The sequence below is a fragment of the Carcharodon carcharias genome, chromosome 3 (genome assembly GCF_017639515.1).
Source record: "Carcharodon carcharias isolate sCarCar2 chromosome 3, sCarCar2.pri, whole genome shotgun sequence".
In the NCBI taxonomy this organism is placed as follows: domain Eukaryota; kingdom Metazoa; phylum Chordata; class Chondrichthyes; order Lamniformes; family Lamnidae; genus Carcharodon; species Carcharodon carcharias.
In genome coordinates, this window is record NC_054469.1 from 18,426,348 (window position 1) to 18,446,143 (window position 19,796).

Sequence of the window (19,796 nt, forward strand, 5' to 3'; positions counted from 1 at the left end):
CTTAGCCGAGGTTTTCCACCCACGGTCGTTGACAGGGCCCTCAACCGTGTCCGGCCCATCTCCCGCGCATCCGCCCTCACTCCTTCTCCTCCCTCCCAGAAACATGATAGGGTCCCCCTTGTCCTCACTTATCACCCCACCAGCCTCCGCATTCAAAGGATCATCCTCCGCCATTTCCGCCAACTCCAGCATGATGCCACTACCAAACACATCTTCCCTTCACCCCCCTTATCGGCATTCCGTAGGGATCGCTCCCTCCGGGACACCCTGGTCCACTCCTCCATCACCCCCTACTCCTCAACCCCCTCCTATGGCACAACCCCTTGCCCACGCAAAAGATGCAACACCTGCCCCTTCACTTCCTCTCTCCTCACCGTCCAAGGACCCAAACACTCCTTTCAAGTGAAGCAGCATTTCACTTGCATTTCCCCCAACTTAGTCTACTGCATTCGTTGCTCCCAATGTGGTCTCCTCTACATTGGAGAGACCAAACGTAAACTGGGCGACCGCTTTGCAGAACACCTGCGGTCTGTCCGCAAGAATGACCCAAACCTCCCTGTCGCTTGCCATTTTAACACTCCACCCTGCTCTCTTGCCCACATGTCTGTCCTTGGCTTGCTGCATTGTTCCAGTGAAGCCCAACGCAAACTGGAGGAACAACACCTCATCTTCCGACTAGGGACTTTACAGCCTTCCGGACTGAATATTGAATTCAACAACTTTAGGTCGTGAGTCCCCTCCCCCATCCCCACCCCCTTTCTGTTTCCCCCTTCTCTTTTTTTTTCCCAATAAATTATAAAGATTTTCCTTTTCCCACCTATTTCCATTATATAAAATAAAAAAAAAAAAAACCCACTAGAGCTATACCTTGAGTGCCCTACCATCCATTCTTAATTAGCACATTCGTTTAGATAATATCACCAACTTTATCTTTAACACCTATGTGTTCTATTGTACTATTGTTGTTGACATCTTTTGATATTCTGCTTCTATCACTGCTTGTTTGTCGCTACAACCACACCAACCCCCTCCACCTCTCTGTCTCTCTATCTGAAACAATATGTGAAGGCTAACAGGTGGAATGGTAGGAGAAATCAATGACTTAACAGACTTAGTAGGAAATAAGGCAGCCAGTTTGCGCACAACAAGCTCCCATAAACAGCAATGCCCGTTCACTGCTCAGGGAAATAAAACCTGGGATCACTGCTACTCAAATGGCTAGTGCACATGCAGCTTTGATTCAAATGATGCAATTACATTTTGTTTCTTACAGTGCTGAAAACCAGCACTAAGGACTAAAGCTACTCGTCAACTCCACCTTTCTGTTATGTATGCAGAAACTGTGGTGTGTATCAAGGGTGTCAGTTGACTTGGTGACTTTCACAGGAACAAAGGTTGTTGTTAAGTTTCTCAGAAATAGATTGTGAATTGCTGTGTTGTTGGTGGTGGTGTGGTGTGATTTTAGTAAGAAAGAGACGCTTAACTCCATTAGGTAGCTACTTGAATAAGTTTCAATGGGCTAAAGGATACTTTTCTCTCACCTCTTGCTATATCTTTGATTGTGCGGTGACCATTTTTAACTGAGAAATTTATCCTAGTCATTTTAACTTCCCCTTTATGAGTTGCTGAAAGGACAAGGACTGCAAATGTCCAGTATTTTTGGAGAGGATTGAGGTCTGATTTCGGATTCGCCCCATAGGTTGAATTCATTTCATATCTCTTTGCTGTAGACAGTTTTCTTGCAGGGTTTGCACTGTTCTTTGCCTCTCCGAAGCAGGGTATGGGTTGCACATAATCAAGCACAGTCCTGAATAAATATGTTTTAAGTTAAGGAGAAAAAAACAGGGAGTGGGACAAGGTAGAATGCTCTGTCAGAGAGCCAGTGCAGATTAAATGGGCTGAATAGCCTCCTTCTGTACTGTAAAGATTCTGTGATAGCAGCCAAATAATCTGTTTTAGTGATCAAAGGATAAATATTGCCCAGGAAACAGAACTCCCCTGCTCGTCTTCGAAATGATGGCGTAGGATCTTTGACATCCACCCGAGCAAACTTACAGGTCATAGAATGGTTACAGCACAGGGGGAGGCCATTCAGCCCAACATATCTGTGCTGGTCTTCTGAAGGAGCAATTCACCTAATTCTACCTTCGCCTTGCCTTTCCCCCCCAGCCCTGCAATTTTTTTTATTTTCAGATAATGATCCAATTCCTTTTTGAAAGCCTCAACTGATCCTGCTTCACCACACTCTCAGGCAGTGCATTCCAGATCCTAGCAATTTGCTGCATGAAAATGCTTTTCTTCTTGTTGCCGTTGATTCTTTTTGTCAATTACCTTAAATTGGTGCCCTTTTGTTCTCAATCCTTCCACCAGTGGGAACAGTTTCTCCCGATCTACTCTGTCCAGACCCCTCAAGATTTTGAGCATCTCCTCTCAACCTTTTCTTTTCCAAGGAAAAGAGTCCCAACATAGTCATAGAATTATACAGCACAGAAACAGGCTCTTTGGCCCATTGTGTCCATGCCAGCCATCAAGCACCTATCTATTCTAATCCCATTTTCCAGCACTTGGCCCGTAGCCCTGTACACTATGGTGTTTCAAGTGCTCATCTAAATACTTAAATGTAATGAGGATTCTTGCCTCTACCACCCCTTCAGGCAGTGTGTTCCAGATTCCAACCTCTGGATGAAAAAATCTTTCCACAAATCTCCTCTAAACCTCCTGCCCCTTACCTTAAATCTATGCCCCCTGGTTATTGATACCTCTGCCAAGGGGAAAAGTTTCTTCCTATTTACACCCCTCATAATTTTGTATACCTCTATCAGGTCCCCCCTCAGCCTTCCTTGCTCTAAGGAAAACAACCCTACCCTGTCCAGTCTCGCTTCATAGCTGAAACGCTCCAGCCCAGGCAACATCCAACTTCTCCAATCTATCTACATAACTTCCTAATCCTTAAACCCTGGAACCATTTTCATGAGTCCTTTCCTGCGTCCTCTCTAGTGCCTTCACATCCTTCCTAAAGTGTGGCGCCCAGAATTGGACACAATACTATAGTTGAGGCCAGACCAGTGTTTCAAAGACAAAAAACCGCGGATGCTGGAAATCCAAAACAAAAACAAAAATACCTGGAAAAACTCAGCAGGTCTGACAGCATCTGCGGAGAGGAACGCAGTTAACATTTCGAATCCATATGATTCTTCAACGGAACTAAGGAAAAATAGAAAAGAGGTGAAATATAAGCTGGTTTAAGGGGGGGGGGGGGGGCGGTGGGACAAGTAGAGCTGGATAGAGGGGGCCAGTGATAGGTGGAGATAAGGAAATATGGCTGTGAAAGCGAGATTTAGTAAACACCGTGTTTCATAGCCTGGGTTTAACATCTCACCTGAAAGACAGTGCCTCCGACAGTTCAGCACACCCTCAGTACTACACTGGACCATCAGCCAAGATTTTTGTGCTTAGTCCTGGGGGGGGAGGCAACTTGAACCCAGAACATTATGATTCAGAGACTCAGACTGAAAGGGAGCAAGTTTACAGCAGCCCCCACTGCGTTTGTGTGCATTTACCTTTTGCTGATGTCGGTGCTGCTGTCGGCCTGCCCAGCCACCAGCTGCAGCTTTAGGTCTTCCTCCTGCTGTCTGGGGGTGCTCTGGGGGCGTGCGTCCTGCTCCTTCCTGCAGCGGGCTAGCAGCATCCTCTCCCTCCTCCTCTGCTGCTGCTGCTCCTGCAGGGCCTGGAACTGCTGCCTCAGGCCCTGGGTCACCAGCTCGTCCGCCTCCTCCATCGAACGAACCCGGCAAAAGAGCCGCTTAAACCCGCCACTCTCCTCCCCTCTCCCGGGGCCGCTCTGAGGTGTTAAATCCCGTTTACTGATTCCCTCCTTCCCACTCGGTTCGGTTCGGTTCCTCCAGGCCCTCCGATTGCGGCCGCTATCTCCAGCCGCTGCCGTCGCACAGCAACAGTAACCATGGGAGGCTGGGGCCATCGGCTCCGCCCCCCTCTCCCCCATCGGCTCCGCCCCCTTCTCCCCCATCGTCTCCGCCCCCTTCTCCCCCATCGGCTCCGCCCCCCTCTCCCCCATCGTCTCCGCCCCCTTCTCCCCCATCGTCTCCGCCCCCCTACCCCCCATCGGCTCCGCCCCCTTCTCCCCCATCGTCTCCGCCCCCCTCTCCCCCATCGTCTCCGCCCCCTTCTCCCCCATCGGCTCCGCCCCCCTCTCCCCCATCGGCTCCGCCCCCCTCTCCCCCATTCATACGTACCCCTGGCCTGCTGCAGCTGATTCATGCCTTGAAGTCCCACTCCTTTTCACCTTTGCTATTGATTTATCTCCACAATTTAGTAGCAACTTCATTTTAAAATTAAATTTAACTTAACTGATAGGAAGGATGTGATTGCACAAGGGAGGGTGCAGAGGAGATTTAGCAAGAAGCTGCCTGGGCTGGAGGTGTCTGAGCTTTGAGGAAAGGTTGGATTGGCTGGGGTTGTTTTGCCTTGGAGCAGCGAAGTTTGAGAGGGGACCTGATGGAGGCTTATAAAATTTTGAGTGGCATAGATAGGGTGGAAACAAAGGCAATTTTTCCATTAGTTGCGGCCTCAATAACCAAGGGGCATAGATTTAAGGTAAGAGGGGAGTTGAGGAGAAATTTTTTCACGCAGAAGGGTGGTGGGCGTCTGGAACTCACTGCCTGAAAGGGTGGTTGAGTCAGAAACTCGCAACATTTAAAAAAGTATTTGGATATTCACTTGCGTTGCCATAGCCTCTAGAGCTATGGGCCAAGCGCTGGGAAATGGGGTTAGTATAGTCAGATCTCTGTTGACTGGTGCAGACACGATGGGCTGAATGGCCTCCTTCTGTGTGTAGAAGTCTATAAGTCTATAAAAACATTTAGCCTCACTCAAGCTCCGAAACCCAGCAGCAGAAAAGCCAACACTGAACATTTTCCAAATTCAGAGATTATATTGATATGAAAAGGTGGCAATTGTTCCTCCCCCCCCCCAAGGATTTCTACCATCTAGCACAGACCCTGTGCCCCATTCATCTCTCCCAGCTATGACCTTCTGCCCCAATCCACCTCTCCCTGTACAAAACTTGTAACGTGCCCCATCTATCACTCCCAGTACAGATCCTGTTCCCATTCACCTCCCCCAGTACATAATTGATGCCGGTCTACCTCTCAGTTCAATCCCTGTGCCTCATCAACTTCTTCCAGCACAGATCCTGTGCCATCCATCGCTCCTGATGCGTACCTTGTACTTCATCTATCTCTCCCTCCCAGTGCAAAATCAGAGCCCTATCTATCTTTTCCAGTGCAGGCCTAAGGCTTCATGCAGTTCCCAGCACAGATCCTGTGCCATCCATCTCTCCCAACACATACCCTGTACCACATCCACCTCTCCCAGCACAGATCTAAGGCCTCATGCACCTCTCAGTAGCCACTGTGCCTGATTCACTTCAGATCACGTGTCCCATCCATCTTTCCCAATACAGACAGTGCTCCATCCAACTCTTCCATTACAAATTTTGCACTCTCCTCCTCTCTCAGTACAGGCCCTATTTCACCTCCTTTCTCAGTGCATTGAATGCTGCTTCTCTTTCTAAAAATTTGCAGTGGGAGCCATATGCCCTCTACTGGTTAAATGAATATATAAACACAAGCTAAACTTCACAAAAAGTCTTTTTAAATCTTTTATTACTAAAATGTGGACTGTTTTGTTGTCAAAAGGCATTTTTTCCTACAACTAATGTATGTAAAGATGGATGGCATCAATGTACTTTTTACAAAGAAAGCTGGGTGGTTGTTGAGTTTTTCCAGGTAATTCTGTTTTTGTTTTGGTTGTTTTTAATATTTGGTGATTTCTCTAAGCCCTATTACTATTGTTTGCTCATCTATGCTTTAAGACTGTATTCACAGGAGCTTCAATTTCACTTGGGTGAAAACATCTCTATGACTACCTTACCAAACCTTTTCAGAATTTTAAAGGCTTTTATCAGGCCATCCTGGAGTCTTTTCTCCAGAGAAAAGAGCCCCAACCTCTTCAGCCTTTTCTGATATGTATAGCCTTAGTTCATTTAACATTATGGTAAAATTGTTTTGGGCCTTCTTCAGTGCCTCCATGCCCTTCCTATAATATGGAGACCAGAAATGTTCATATTACTCCAGGTGTGGTCTAACCAAGGTCCTATTTAAAGTTAAACATAACTTCTGCTTTGTAATTCTATCCCTATTGAAATGGAACCACAGGGAAGTTGTTTAGTATGATTGTATGAAACATTTTCATTCCCTTGATACAATGTAGTAAGGTGAAACCTGCTGCATCACTTAGGATAATTTTAAACCCAATGCCTTTGATTATACAAACCAAGGAATTTAACATCCAATTAATCCAGCAATTCAACTTCTCACTGGACAGTGAGCAGCGCAAGATAATGCATCGGTAATGCAGTGCTGCTTAATAAGTATCAGTTGGTTCAGTGGCAGCACTCATGCCTGTTGAGAGTACAAGCTTCACTCTAAGGCTAGGGCACATAACCTGGGCTAAAAAGTCAGTGCTGAACTATCCTTGTTTTCAAATTCTTCCATAATCTCTATCTCTGTACTTGCCTCCAGCCCAGAGGACACTGCCATCCTTCAATTCTAGCTTCTCAATTGTCCCCAGGGTTGTCAACTCTCCAAGACTGGCCTGGAATCTCTAGGAATCCTCGAGAAAAATCATCAGGACATTAAAAAAAATTGGGCCTTCTTTGTAATTTTTGTTGAACATTTCTCTTTAACAGTTAGAAAAATATTGAAAGAGGGGGAAAAAAAACTGTTTAGCTGATAGCCAAGCATTATCAAATTGGGTTACTAGGATGGATGTGTTGGCCAACTAATGGCTGCAGTGTAGGGGCAAGTCATGATGAAACCTCTAGGAATATTTTTAATCAGAGTTGGTGACCCTATTTGTCCCTGACATTAATTACTTCACCATGAGCGGCCTTACTCTTAGCTACCGAGGCCCTAAGCTTGGAATTCCCTTGCTAAACCTTTGTGCCTCTCTTTCCTCCTTTAAGGCATTCCTTAAAACCTACCTCTTGGTCATCAGTGTCAAGATTTTCATATGTGGCTCTGTCAAGCTTTTATTTGATAACACTGCAAATCTTTTTGGGACATTTTACTATGTTAAAAGGTATTATATAAATACAAGCTATTGTACTGAGGCAGAGATGCACTGATAGAGGAGTCCAGCTTTTGCCATTACACCAAGGCTCTATTTACCTATTCAACTGAATATAAAAGTTTTGTGGTACAATTTGAAGAGCAAAAGGTTTGTCTAGTGTTCTGAACAATATTCTTCTATTAAGCTACAAAACTGGCAACAGATTAAATTATTTATCTCAATTTCTGTTTATGGAAATTAATTTTAAATTGGTCGCAACGTTTGACAATAGATTTTTGCTAAAGTTATCAACTACACTTCAGAAAGTATGTTGAGATATCAGGAGAATACGAAAAGCAGTATTTAAACTCATTTATTCTCTATGAATGGAGTGCAAGTTTGATTTATATACACAAGTGAGACCAGAACTGGATTTTGATGCTGATTACTTCGAACCGAGCCTCTTCAAATCCCATCGCATTGATTTTGTTTTTTAATAAAGACAAAGAAGAACAGTGAAAGCTACTTTTATTTCATGGTACAATAACATCTCCAGCGAAATGAGGTGATTCAAATATAATTTATAAATACATCTGTTTAAGCAATATACAGTCTCAATTCAGGCACTTTTTACAAGAGGTGTCTATTGCAACCATAAAAGGGTTTAGTCTCTAAATGCCAATGTTAAAAGATGCAGTTGGGTCCCATCAGATCCTGTTAAGGTGTATAGATTGCAACTACAATAATGTGTTGACCTATAATGCATCTCATGGTGAGAATGACCATGTTAAACATGTTTTACTGAAAAAAAAAAGACCATCCTATATTTAAAAGTAGTCAGTAATACACATCAATTTCACGCAGGCTAACATTTTCCAAGTATTCATAACTCCAATTTAATCTAGTTGCACTTAAAATGTATCACCACTAAAAGGTGAATAGTTAGGAGCTAAGTTACAATCTTAAACCCATCAAAGCCCTGCTTCAGAGCAGAAATAAAAGTCTAGCCTTTCCATCATTTTATGCGCATCATTTCCAATTCAAAACACAACCCCAGTTTGTGTAATTTAAAGTGAAATTGACGTTAGAATCAAAGCTGCAGAATCCCGAACATACTGGAGAGTAAAATTCTCCAATGAGTGAATAAAAATTAATACAGTGGAAAAATAATTGCTTCTCAACCAACTGGAAGTCAGAGCAGAAGTATGTGAAACAAATCATGTCCTTTTAAAAATTTTCATGTAAACTAGTTGGAAATGACAACTTTGCCCAAGCATGGACACCTTGTGCGATTTGCACTCGGTAACAAGTGTTGTCGCAAGACCATCTGAATTGTGGCAGGGAGCTTAAGTATTTTAAAGGCAGGAAATGCAGCAAAAAGGGAAATATAATGTGATCTTAAGTATTGCAGCTCATTACGACCAGTCAGTTGGATGATATTAATAAATCTAATCTACGCAGCTAACACCCTCCAAATCAGTCAAGTTGACAAACAGGCTTGAAGGGCTCTAGTGTTCAGCTACATCTCCCAATCTGGAACTAATCAATTATCTTGATCACAGGCTTGTAATATACACTATAAAAGGACACACCACAGTTTTGTTTGTAAATAAGGGTAAATTGGATTTTAAAAATGTGATATTCTGCACCCAGCAGCAATAATCAAGTCCTTTGAGGCAATATTACCACCATTCATAGGGAGTAAAGATTAATATACTATCTGAACACACATTACATCAAGACTAAACCAAGTTTTAAATATCTAAAGAGTACTTTTATAAGGTGAAAGGAAAAATCCCAATCACCTCAACAGGGGTGCACTTGAAAGCCTAAAATCTTAAATTCCTAGAAGTAGAGTACCGGTCCAGATTCATTTATGAAGCACAGAGTTTTTCTGTTCCCTGGGCTTCATGATGTATTCTTTGTACATCGAATAGAGAACTCCTGTAAAAGTAAAAGGCATGTTAGGAATACACTACCAAGATTAGCAATTGAAGCAGAGACCATGTTAATATTTAAGGTTAAATTAGGAAGTGGGAAATCATGGGATCCTTGACAATATGAAGAACTGTGGGATTTTGTATTATAAATGCTGGGGACTATTAATACTATAAATAGTTGATAATTGCAATTTATTTTTGAGAAGTATGAGACATGACAGGGTGAAGGGAGAGAAACATAGAAGAGAAATAAATGAGTAGCCACAGCTAGATAGTCTCTGGAACTGATATGTTGAAACAGGCAGTTGGCTGAACAGATGTGACAATAACTATATCCTCTGAACGAATGTAAGTTGAGTCACCCTTCTGGCATAGCAAAAAGACGGTCTCCCCTATATGCATACGGTAATAAAATTTGCCTGATTTACTCATGGCGGTGTTGAGTGTCTTTACTTTGATGCTCCACAACACCTACTTGATGGAAAAGGGACAGCGCTGGAGAGACTAAAAGGAATATACAAAAATATGAATTAGGAGCAAGGGTAGGCCATTCAGTCCCTTGAGCCTGCTCCACCATTTGATAAGGTCATAGCCAATCAGATTGTGGCCTCATCTTTCCCATTTACCCATAAAACCCTTTGACTCACTTGTCAGTCAGGAATCTAGCTTGGCCTTAAAAATATTCAACGATGCTGCTGTCACTGCTCCCTGGGGAGCAGAATTCCACGGACTAGTGACCCTCAGATTTGAAAAAAACATTCATCTGTCTTAAATGGGAGACTCATTTTTAAACTGCATCTAGTTCTAGTCTCTCCCATATGGGGAAACATCCTTTCAGCATCCACTCTATCAAGTTCCCTCAGGATCTTATATGCTTCAATAAGATCACCTCTCATTCTGCTAAATTCCAATGGATACAGGCCCAACCTCTCATAAGACAACGCCTTCATCCACAATGCACAAGGGATTAGGACTACTGCTGTTGTGGAGGTCAAACATCAACACCAACGATCGGGCTGAGTGGCCTGTTTCCGTGCTCTAATTATATATAGGAATTAACTTTAAAAATTCGGAACTCAAAAAATGTAACACCAAACATTGAACTACAATTACATTCCCCAACTTAAGCCTTAATACAAAGTTGCAGAATTATAAAATGTAGAAATATGCTGGAACAAAATTGACAATATAGATCCTTAACTGTGTTTAAAAGCAAAGGTATTCCTAATTCTCCACTGAGTTAGCAAGATGGAGTGGTGATAGACATGGACATGAGGTGGGCTAGTGTGGAACATGCATGAATCCTGGCTTTTATGGGTCATCAGGTTCTCTTTTCCTCACTAATAATCTAACATAGTCTATGCTGAGACACAGAAGAATTGTCAGAGCCTGTAGAATCAAACCCCAATCATTAGCCTACACCTTCAGGACAATCAGAAATTGGAAGAGATGAGGGAGGGTTGCATTTTTGCATAGTTGGTGTTAGATATTCATGTAGAAAAATAAGAATCATGACATGTCCAAACAGCATGAACTCATGACATTGCTCATTACTGTGGATCTTACAAATATTGGAGGTTATAGATTACCTATAGTCATGGCTCCCACCACACATCCTTGGGCTGCCACACGCATGTGGATAAGATGCACAGACATTTTTTTGTTCCCTCTAGACTTCAGTTTGTAGAGTCCATAGGCCACCACAGATGCAAACCCTGCAATCCCTGGAACACACAAAAAATGTTTTACTGGAAACTTAAGAAAATGGACAAATCCACACTTTAAAAACAATCACGGAGCTCCTCAAGCCTCTGTAATGCTTTGCACTTTTTACAGCTTAGTCTGTAAAGTGTCAGCCCAGGCTGAATTTGACGAAGTTTCTATTCAGTAAAACACTTTCTTTTCAAGACTTTGATGTCTAACTGGCTACAGAATTTTAATTGCTGAAGGAAAATATTTGCATAGCACCCCACTACTTAGATTTATTCATAGTATTTACATATATATAAATTAGGAGCAGGAGTAGGCTACTTGGCCCCTTGAGCCTGCTCCACCATTGAATAGGATCATGGCTGATCCAACTAAGGTCACAATGCCATTATCCTGCCTATTCTCAATACCCTTTGATTCCCACGTTAGTCAAGAATCCATCTACCTCTGCCTTAAAAATAGTCAATGACCCCGCCTCTACCACTCTTTGTAGGGAGAGAGTTCCATAGAATCACGACCATCAGAGAAAAGAATTCTCAGCTCTGTTTTAGCCAGTCACTTACTACACAAGGATTGGTATACAGCAATTGATAAAATGGTTATGATAAAGGAGTTATGGAAAGCAACTTACCAATAGGGACAAATGGGGACTCCTTGGATTTTCGAATAAGCTTTGAGGTGTGATCATCTTCTGGGGCAAGCACTGGAACCAGGCTCACGTTACTTGAAGTCATAATGGCTGCAAAAATGATTAAAGTTAGTTGAACTAAATAAAAGTCAGTTTTGTGGGAGATGCTACCAACAGCAAATTAATAGCTACAACACACAAAGTTCACCCTTAAGTTAGCAAATAAAAAAGGTCAGAGAAAAGGAGAGGCATTATATTTACAACCTTCCCACCATGTAAACTGAACCTTACACCCAAAGCTCTGATAGAATCTCCTCCTCCCTTCCTGCTTTCAATGAAGTACATTAATTTCCTGATGTAAATTGATAAATCTAGTTTCAATTTGATTCAACATCTGTAAAAGACTGACACAGATAGCTAATTCAAGCTAAAAGTACTTGCAAACTTTTCCCATAAACTACATGATTTTCTGACTGCCCTTGCTATTAGCTGGATATTGCCTCAAGCCCTGAGCTTGGTTTACAGGAAAGCCTCATTATTTACATGAAACTAGGAACACAATCCATGAATTACTCATTGTCAAGTCACAATGACATGACAAAATTTCTAGCTGTTTCAGTGGACAAAGCAAATTGGAAAGTACAGTGTTACTAGTTAAATTTGGCAAAAAACAAGAGGTTGACTCAACTCAAGTGGAAATAATGAGTTTTCCCAGAATAAATTAGATTCTTACTCTGCTAGATGTGTGAAATAAACCTGATCATCCTAATACAATGAAATGGGGATCTAAAAATCAGTATAATGACAAGCTGAATGGAGACTTACAGTCATTTCAAAAGGAACTTGCATTTAAATAGTGCTTTTCTTGAAGGTACAATGTTATTAAGACATCCCAAAGTGCTTTACAGCCGATGAAGTCACTGTTGCAACGTAGGAAACGCAACAATCAATTTGTGCATAGCAAGCTCCCACAAACAGCTTGTGCTAATGATCAGATTATCTGCTTTAATGTTGGCTGAGGAATAAATACTGGCTATTGGATCATTTATGTCCACCTGGGAAAGGAGATGGGGCCTCGGTTTAGCGTCTCATTCGGCACCTCCAACAGTGCAGCATTCTCAAACTGAAGTCTGAGCCTAGAGAAGTTTCTGGAGGGGGACTGTTTTTTTAAAAAAAATCCATATATGGGTTGTGGGCATCACCAGCTGGGCCAGCATTGATTGCCCATCCCTAATTGCCCTTGAGAAGGTTGGTGAACTGCCTTCTTGAACAGCTGCAGTCCACTTGAACCCACAACCTGACTAAAGTGCCTCCTGGAGATCAACTCTGTCATGTTTGGATGAAGCAAGTCAGCACCTCACCCAAATACTGCGCGATCAGGGATGGGGGTGAAATTGCTTCAAGTAGTTGGGAGCTTTTTCCCCCCTGAAATTTCCTCCCTAACAGCACTGTGGGTGTACCTTCACACAGACTGCAGCGGTTCAAGGTGGAGGCTCATCACCGCTTTCTCAAGGGCAAATAGGTGATGGGCAATATATTCTGGCCTTGCCAAAGATGCCAACATCCCGTGGACAAACGAAATAAGTTCTGTCTTGTGGAGGCTTGACCTCTTTAGAAAATAGTACACTCTTTAGGAATCCCAAAAGTCCTTTAGGGATGGAAAATCTGCCATCCTTACCTGGTCTGGCCTACATGTGACTCCAGACACACAGCAATGTGGTTGACTCATAAAATGCCCTCTGAACAAGAGCAATTTGGGATGGGCAATAAGTGCTGGCCTAGCCAGCCACGCCCACATCCCATGGAAGAATAAAAAGAAAAATGGAATGCTGTTTTCAGTGGTCCCTTGAGGCAGTGACCTCAGGCTTATATTCATGCGCCCCTTACACTAAATCCACAAGGGTCTAAAGGATTGCCATTGTGAAATTGTGATTTTCCAATTTTTCATCCAATGGCACAATTTTTTGAACATTCTTTCACGGGGTGTGGGCGTCACTAGCTAGGCCAGGAAAGGGCAATAAATGCTGGCCCAGCCAGTGACGCCCACGGCCCGTGAAAGAATATTAAAAAATTGCGCCATTGGATTGAAAAATTACAAAAGCACTCCATTACCCGAGAAGGAAAGAGAAACTCAATAGCTGCAGCGCTGTCAGTTTAATAACAATTGTGGGGAAGTTACTGGAATCTATCAGACAGAGTGACTAAGCAATTGGACAGACAGCAGCTGATCAAAGAGTGAACAAGGGTTTGTTACACGTAGGTCATATCTCACTAATTTAGGAGAATTTTTTGCATGGTGGATAGAGAAGTCTCTGTCAATGTTGCCGACATGGGGAAACAAATTTGATAAGGTTCTGCACAAGATTATTAGCAAAAATCCTAGAGGTACGGGCTAGTAAATGGTTAGGAGGTTGGAGACAGGAGCGATTAGTAGCTTGTGGCAGAATGTGACAAGTCGGCTCCCCAGGATTCTGTACTAGGATCTGTTTTTCACTATAATTACACACACATGCACACATACTCTATTCCTTCATCCAAGTCATTGTGAGCTGTAGATGCAAGTTTGCACATGATACTAAGTAGGGAGACACAGTAAACTTTGTGGGAGGAGGAACAATTTCCAAAGGGACAAAGACTAAACAAGTAGTCAGAAATATGGCAGATGAAGTTCAATGTTTTGGTTAAGCACTTTCAATTGAAGAAAGACGAACTGAAGTATTTTCTTATCAGTGAGAGACTATGAGCTCTGGAGAAGCAGTGTCATGTACAGGGAAATCACCAAATGTTAGTGCACAAGTACAAAATGCAACCAACTGTGTCACATTTGGTAGCACACTCGCCTTTGAGCCAGAAGGATGTGCATTCAAGTTCCACTCCAGAGACATGAGCACAAAAATCAATTACGATATCCCAGTGCAATATTGAGGGAGTGTACACTGTCTTTCGGATGAGATGTTAAACTGAGATCCCATCTGATCTCAGATGGACATAAAAAAATCCCAAGGCACTATTTTGAAGAAGAGCAGGGGGGTTTTCTCCTGTGATCTAGTCAATATTTATCTCTCAATCAACATTGCTAAAACACGTTACTTGTGGAAGCTTGCTGTCTGCAAATTGGCAACCACATTTCCTACATCACAAGTGACCACATTCCAAAAGTTGGTTGTAAAGCGCCATGGGATATCCTACTTTCATGAAAGGCACTATATAAATGCAAGTCTCTTCATTTGTTGGAATGTTGCTCTTTATCTCAAGTGAGCTAGAACATGGAAGTGAGAAAGATACATTCAGTTGAACAGAACCTTGATCAGACCCCCAACTGGAGTAGTGTGTTCATTTTTGGACAATGAACCTCAAGAAAGAAATAGTAAGCTTGGAGGAGTAGAAACATAATCACCAGAATAATACCAGGGCTTAAAGGATTAAGCTATGAGGACAAATTGCACAAAGGTTATTTGTTAAAATGATAAAGGGGTCTGACAGGGTAGATACAAAGAAACCATTTCCAATGATGGGGCAATCCAGAACAAAAGGTATAACCTTAGAAGTAGAGCTAAGCGGCATGAAATCAGGGGTCAATTTTTTCACATAAAAGAGAGTGGAAATTAGAAACGCCAACTAAAAGGCCCATTGAAACTAAAGACTGAGATTGCTCGATTATTAGGTAAGGGCATCAAGTAATATAGGAACATAGTGAGGGCAATGGAGTCGAGGTACAGGTCAGCCACGATCCAAGTAAATGGCAGAAGAGGCTTGGAGTGCTAAATGGCCTCCTCCTGTTCTAATGTGCTTCTACAAATATGGTGATGTAGAGTCATAGACTTTTACAGCACAGAAAGAGGCTTTTCAGCCTTAACTGCTTTAATGTGCTTTCTGGATGATACGATTGATCAGTCCAAGGGAAAATAAAAAGCTTTCAGGCCAAAAATTGACTCATTGAGTACAATCATGTAGAGTGCAAAATGGCAGATGGTGTTAGCTTGTGAAACATTAGTGGGAGTTTGGCTCAGAGTGTCTCTCACATACATTATAACGAACTGAACTTTAAAAAAAAAACGGACAGGTTGTCCCAATTTTTACAATCAGCATAATGAAAACAATCAGAAATATTAACATACTTCAAATGAAAATAAGAAACTATGTACAAATTGCTGCTACAATGAATGCTTTGCCAGAGGGAGCCTCTCATTCTCACTTATCATTTACAAGAGAAAAATACTGTTTGTTTTAATGTTAGTGTCATACAGTGCCAGCTTTTAAACAGATCATTTAGATAAACACCGAGGAAGAGGGTAAGGGTGAACTAATCTACTACATCTTAGACACATTCACCTTAAAATAATCCTACCTTGTGAACAGGTAACCAACTCAGTTTTATCGAAATCCATTAAATATATGAGAAGGGAAGCAAACATTACTATTGACAGATTTGAATATCTAACGCTAAAACCAACATTGCAAAAATAAAAACTACTCTGCCCAATATAAAGGCCACATATTTAGACATCGAGATGCACGCTAAATAAAGAATTCTCAACTTATTTTAAAAATAAAACATAGAATTGTTACACATTTCAGATCTGTTTTAAGTATTCTCCCAAGTACAACAGCGCTAATCACTCCTGTAAACAATTTGAGTGCCTTATGCACTCACCAGTAGCTAATTATACAATAGCATAATACAGCACATACGCTTTTCCAAGCTTTTCGCAGTTGAACTGACACTTGAGAGATTGGAATAATTAAACTACTTTATTAACAATAGGTGACTATATAGAGGTACAGATAATCAAATTTCACATCTACTCAATTTTTCTTGAAGAGAATACACCACAATATCCCTATTAGTGGGCTCTTAATCTTTCCTAGGAAGCTTGTTGATTCTGGCTGTCTCTCGGCTTGAAATAAACAGCATTCCCCTTGAGGCCAGCTTTCCTCCCCACACCTGGCTGTCTGACAGGCTCCAGAAGCCTTGTCCTTTTCTCCATGTTTCCAGAGAAGGAAAGCTTGTCCCTCATTCTGCGATTTACTAGTACCTTCCAACCCCTCTCGCAGCCCAGGCACCTCAACCCCTCCCCAGCCCTGGCGGCACCAACCCCCTCCCCAGCCCTGGCAGCTCACCCCCCCACTCCCCCCCGCCCCGCCTCTCTCAGCTCTGGCATTCACCACTCCCCCCCACCTCTCTCAGCCCTGGCATCAGCCCCCCTACATCTCTCAGCCCTGGCATCCACACCCCCTACCTCTCTCAGCCCTGGCATCCACCCCCCACCTCTCTCAGCCCTGGCATCCACCCCCCACCTCTCTCAGCCCTGGCATCCACCCCCCACCTCTCTCAGCCCTGGCATCCACACCCCCTACCTCTCTCAGCCCTGGCATCCACACCCCCTACCTCTCTCAGCCCTGGCATCCACCCCCCACCTCTCTCAGCCCTGGCATCCACCCCCCACCTCTCTCAGCCCTGGCATCCACACCCCCTACCTCTCTCAGCCCTGGCATCCACACCCCCTACCTCTCTCAGCCCTGGCATCCACACCCCCTACCTCTCTCAGCCCTGGCATCCACACCCCCTACCTCTCTCAGCCCTGGCATCCACACCCCCTACCTCTCTCAGCCCTGGCTTCCACACCCCCTACATCTCTCAGCCCTGGCATCCACACCCCCACCTCTCTCAGCCCTGGCATCCACACCCCCACCTCTCTCAGCCCTGGCATCCACACCCCCTACCTCTCTCAGCCCTGGCATCCACACCCCCTACCTCTCTCAGCCCTGGCATCCACACCCCCTACCTCTCTCAGCCCTGGCATCCACACCCCCTACCTCTCTCAGCCCTGGCATCCAGCCCCCCCATCTCTCTCAGCCCTGGCATCCAGCTCCCCCACCTCTCTCAGCCCTGGCATCCACACCCCCTACCTCTCTCAGCCCTGGCATCCACACCCCTTACCTCTCTCAGCCCTGGCATCCACACCCCCTACCTCTCTCAGCCCTGGCATCCAGCTCCCCCTACCTCTCTCAGCCCTGGCATCCAGCTCCCTACATCTCTCAGCCCTGGCATCCAGCTCCCTACATCTCTCAGCCCTGGCATCCACCCCCCTACATCTCTCAGCCCTGGCATCCACCCCCTTACATCTCTCAGCCCTGGCATCCACCCCCCTACATCTCTCAGCCCTGGCATCCACCCCCCTACATCTCTCAGCCCTGGCATCCACCCCCCTACATCTCTCAGCCCTGGCATCCACCCCCCTACATCTCTCAGCCCTGGCATCCACCCCCCCACCTCTCTCAGCCCTGGCATCCACCCCCCCACCTCTCTCACCCCTGGCATCCACCCCCCCACCTCTCTCACCCCTGGCATCCACCCCCCCACCTCTCTCACCCCTCCGCCTCTCTCACCCCTGGCATCCACCCCCCCACCTCTCTCAGCCCTGGCATCCACCCCCCCACCTCTCTCAGCCCTGGCATCCACACCCCCACCTCTCTCACCCCTGGCATCCACCCCCCCACCTCTCTCACCCCTGGCATCCACCCCCCCGCCCCACCTCTCAGCCCCGGCATCCACCCCCCACCTCTCTCAGCCCTGGCATCCACCCCCCACCCCTCTCAGCCCTGGCATCCACCCCCCACCCCTCTCAGCCCTGGCATCATCTACCCCCACCCCCTCCCTCTCAGCATCCCACCACCCCCCCTTCTCTCAGCCATGGCATCATCCCACCCCATCCCCCCTCTTCTCTCGGCCCTGGCGTCATCCCACCCCATCCCTCCTCTTCTCTCGGCCTTGCCATCACCCCACCCCATCCCCCCTCTTCTCTCAGCCCTGGCATCATCTACCCCCACCCCCTCCCTCTCAGCATCCCACCACCCCCCCTTCTCTCAGCCATGGCATCATCCCACCCCATCCCCCCTCTTCTCTCGGCCCTGGCGTCATCCCACCCCATCCCTCCTCTTCTCTCGGCCTTGCCATCACCCCACCCCATCCCCCCTCTTCTCTCAGCCCTGGCATCATCCCACCCACACTCTTCTCTCGGCCCTGGCATCACTCCATCCCCTCTTCTCTCGGCCCTGGCATCATGCCACCCACACTCTTCTCTCGGCCCTGGCATCACTCCATCCCCTCTTCTCTTGGCCCTGGCATCACCCCACCCACACTCTTCTCTCGGCCCTGGCATCACTCCATCCCCTCTTCTCTCGGCCCTGGCATCACCCCACCCCATCCCCCCTCTTCTCTCAGCCCTGGCATCATCCCACCCACCCCCTTCTCACAGCCCTGGCATCATCCCACCCACCCCCTTCTCTCAGCCCTGGCATCATCCCACCCACACTCTTCTCTAGGCCCTGGCATCACTCCATCCCCTCTTCTCTCGGCCCTGGCATCATCCCACCCACACTCTTCTCTCGGCCCTGGCATCACTCCATCCCATCCCCCCTCTTCTCTCGGTCATGGTATCATCCCACCCACCCCCTTCTCACAGCCATGGCATCATCCCACCCACCCCCTTCTCACAGCCATGGCATCATCCCACCCACCCCCTTCTCACAGCCCTGGCATCATCCACGGCGCCCCCCCCCCCTTCTCTCAGCCCTGGCATCATCCCACCCACCCCCTTCTCTCAGCCCTGGCATCATCCACGGCGCCCCCCCCCCTTCTCTCAGCCCTGGCATCATCCCACCCACCCCCTTCTCTCAGCCCTGGCATCATCCCACCCACCCCCTTCTCTCAGCCCTGGCATCATCCCATCACCTCCTTCCCCCTTTCTCAGCCCTAGCATCATCCCACCACCCCTACCCCCCACCCCCTCCCCCCACGCCTTCCCCTCTCAAAGGCAAACAGCCCTGAGTTCTGCCTGCCAGGGTTGCTCACCCTGGTCGCAGTATTCAAACTCCTTCCCCACTCCCTGAGCGTCCGAAGTGTTGGCGGGATAAAATGTTGGGCAAACATTAACAAGGCCCCTCAGAATCTAATAGGATGCCCAGAGTATCATCTCTCATCTCCGGCCCGAGCCGAATCCACCTCACCTGATCTAAGCGTCCGACTGAGAGAGACTACAAACCACCCTGAGATCCGGCTTCAACTAACACCCTGCGTTCGACTCGCCGGCAAATGTCACCCCTGGGGGGTGGGATCGGAAATGACGTCACCCGACCGCGCGTCAGGGGCAGGAAGATATGACGTCAATCACCTTGCATTGGGCAATCTCCATTTATTAACATATTCCTATATAAATCCGTAATTTACATGATGAACATATTTATAAATCTTCTCATAGAGCCCCGAAGTCGATACTCAGTTCGTAATCTTGATTTTATCCAACATCTCTAAAATTATTTTTACATCTGCGGAGATGCTTGCTGGTTGTCATGGTAACGCCGTCCGGCAGCCCCGCCACCGCATT

The 19,796-nt window shown here is 45.7% G+C and overlaps 2 protein-coding genes across 2 annotated transcripts in view; both read right to left on the reverse strand.

Annotated features, from left to right (window-relative positions):
• The window catches only part of ccdc13 (coiled-coil domain containing 13), a 65,035-nt gene extending 60,936 nt beyond the window's left edge, over nt 1-4,099 (reverse strand). Inside the window, exon 1 of the mRNA XM_041183918.1 lies at nt 3,561-4,099. Within this exon, the coding sequence (XP_041039852.1) occupies nt 3,561-4,099 (539 nt within the window). The remainder of the gene's footprint in view (nt 1-3,560) is intronic.
• A 3,543-nt stretch (nt 4,100-7,642) lies between these two features.
• higd1a (HIG1 hypoxia inducible domain family, member 1A) lies at nt 7,643-19,557 on the reverse strand. Its single transcript, XM_041184896.1, has 4 exons — nt 19,420-19,557; nt 11,413-11,520; nt 10,661-10,795; nt 7,643-9,075 (listed from the first exon to the last, which is right to left on the reverse strand). Exons 2-4 carry the CDS (start codon nt 11,513-11,515, stop codon nt 9,002-9,004), a joined length of 312 nt encoding a protein of 103 aa, XP_041040830.1. The 5' UTR covers nt 11,516-11,520; nt 19,420-19,557; the 3' UTR covers nt 7,643-9,001.
• Nucleotides 19,558-19,796: the final 239 nt, after the last annotated feature.

What these genes read in the sequence shown, in the direction of transcription:
- higd1a (XM_041184896.1), bottom strand. Translation starts at nt 11,515, where the DNA reads ATGACTTCAAGTAACGTGAGCCTGGTTCCAGTGCTTGCCCCAGAAGAT. An exon ending in GTCCCCATTTGTCCCTATTG is followed by an intron (nt 10,796 to 11,412) that starts GTAAGTTGCTTT and finishes TGTGTGTTCCAG; the next exon opens with GGATTGCAGGGTTTGCATCT. An exon ending in GGTGGGAGCCATGACTATAG is followed by an intron (nt 9,076 to 10,660) that starts GTAATCTATAAC and finishes TTACTTTTACAG; the next exon opens with GAGTTCTCTATTCGATGTAC.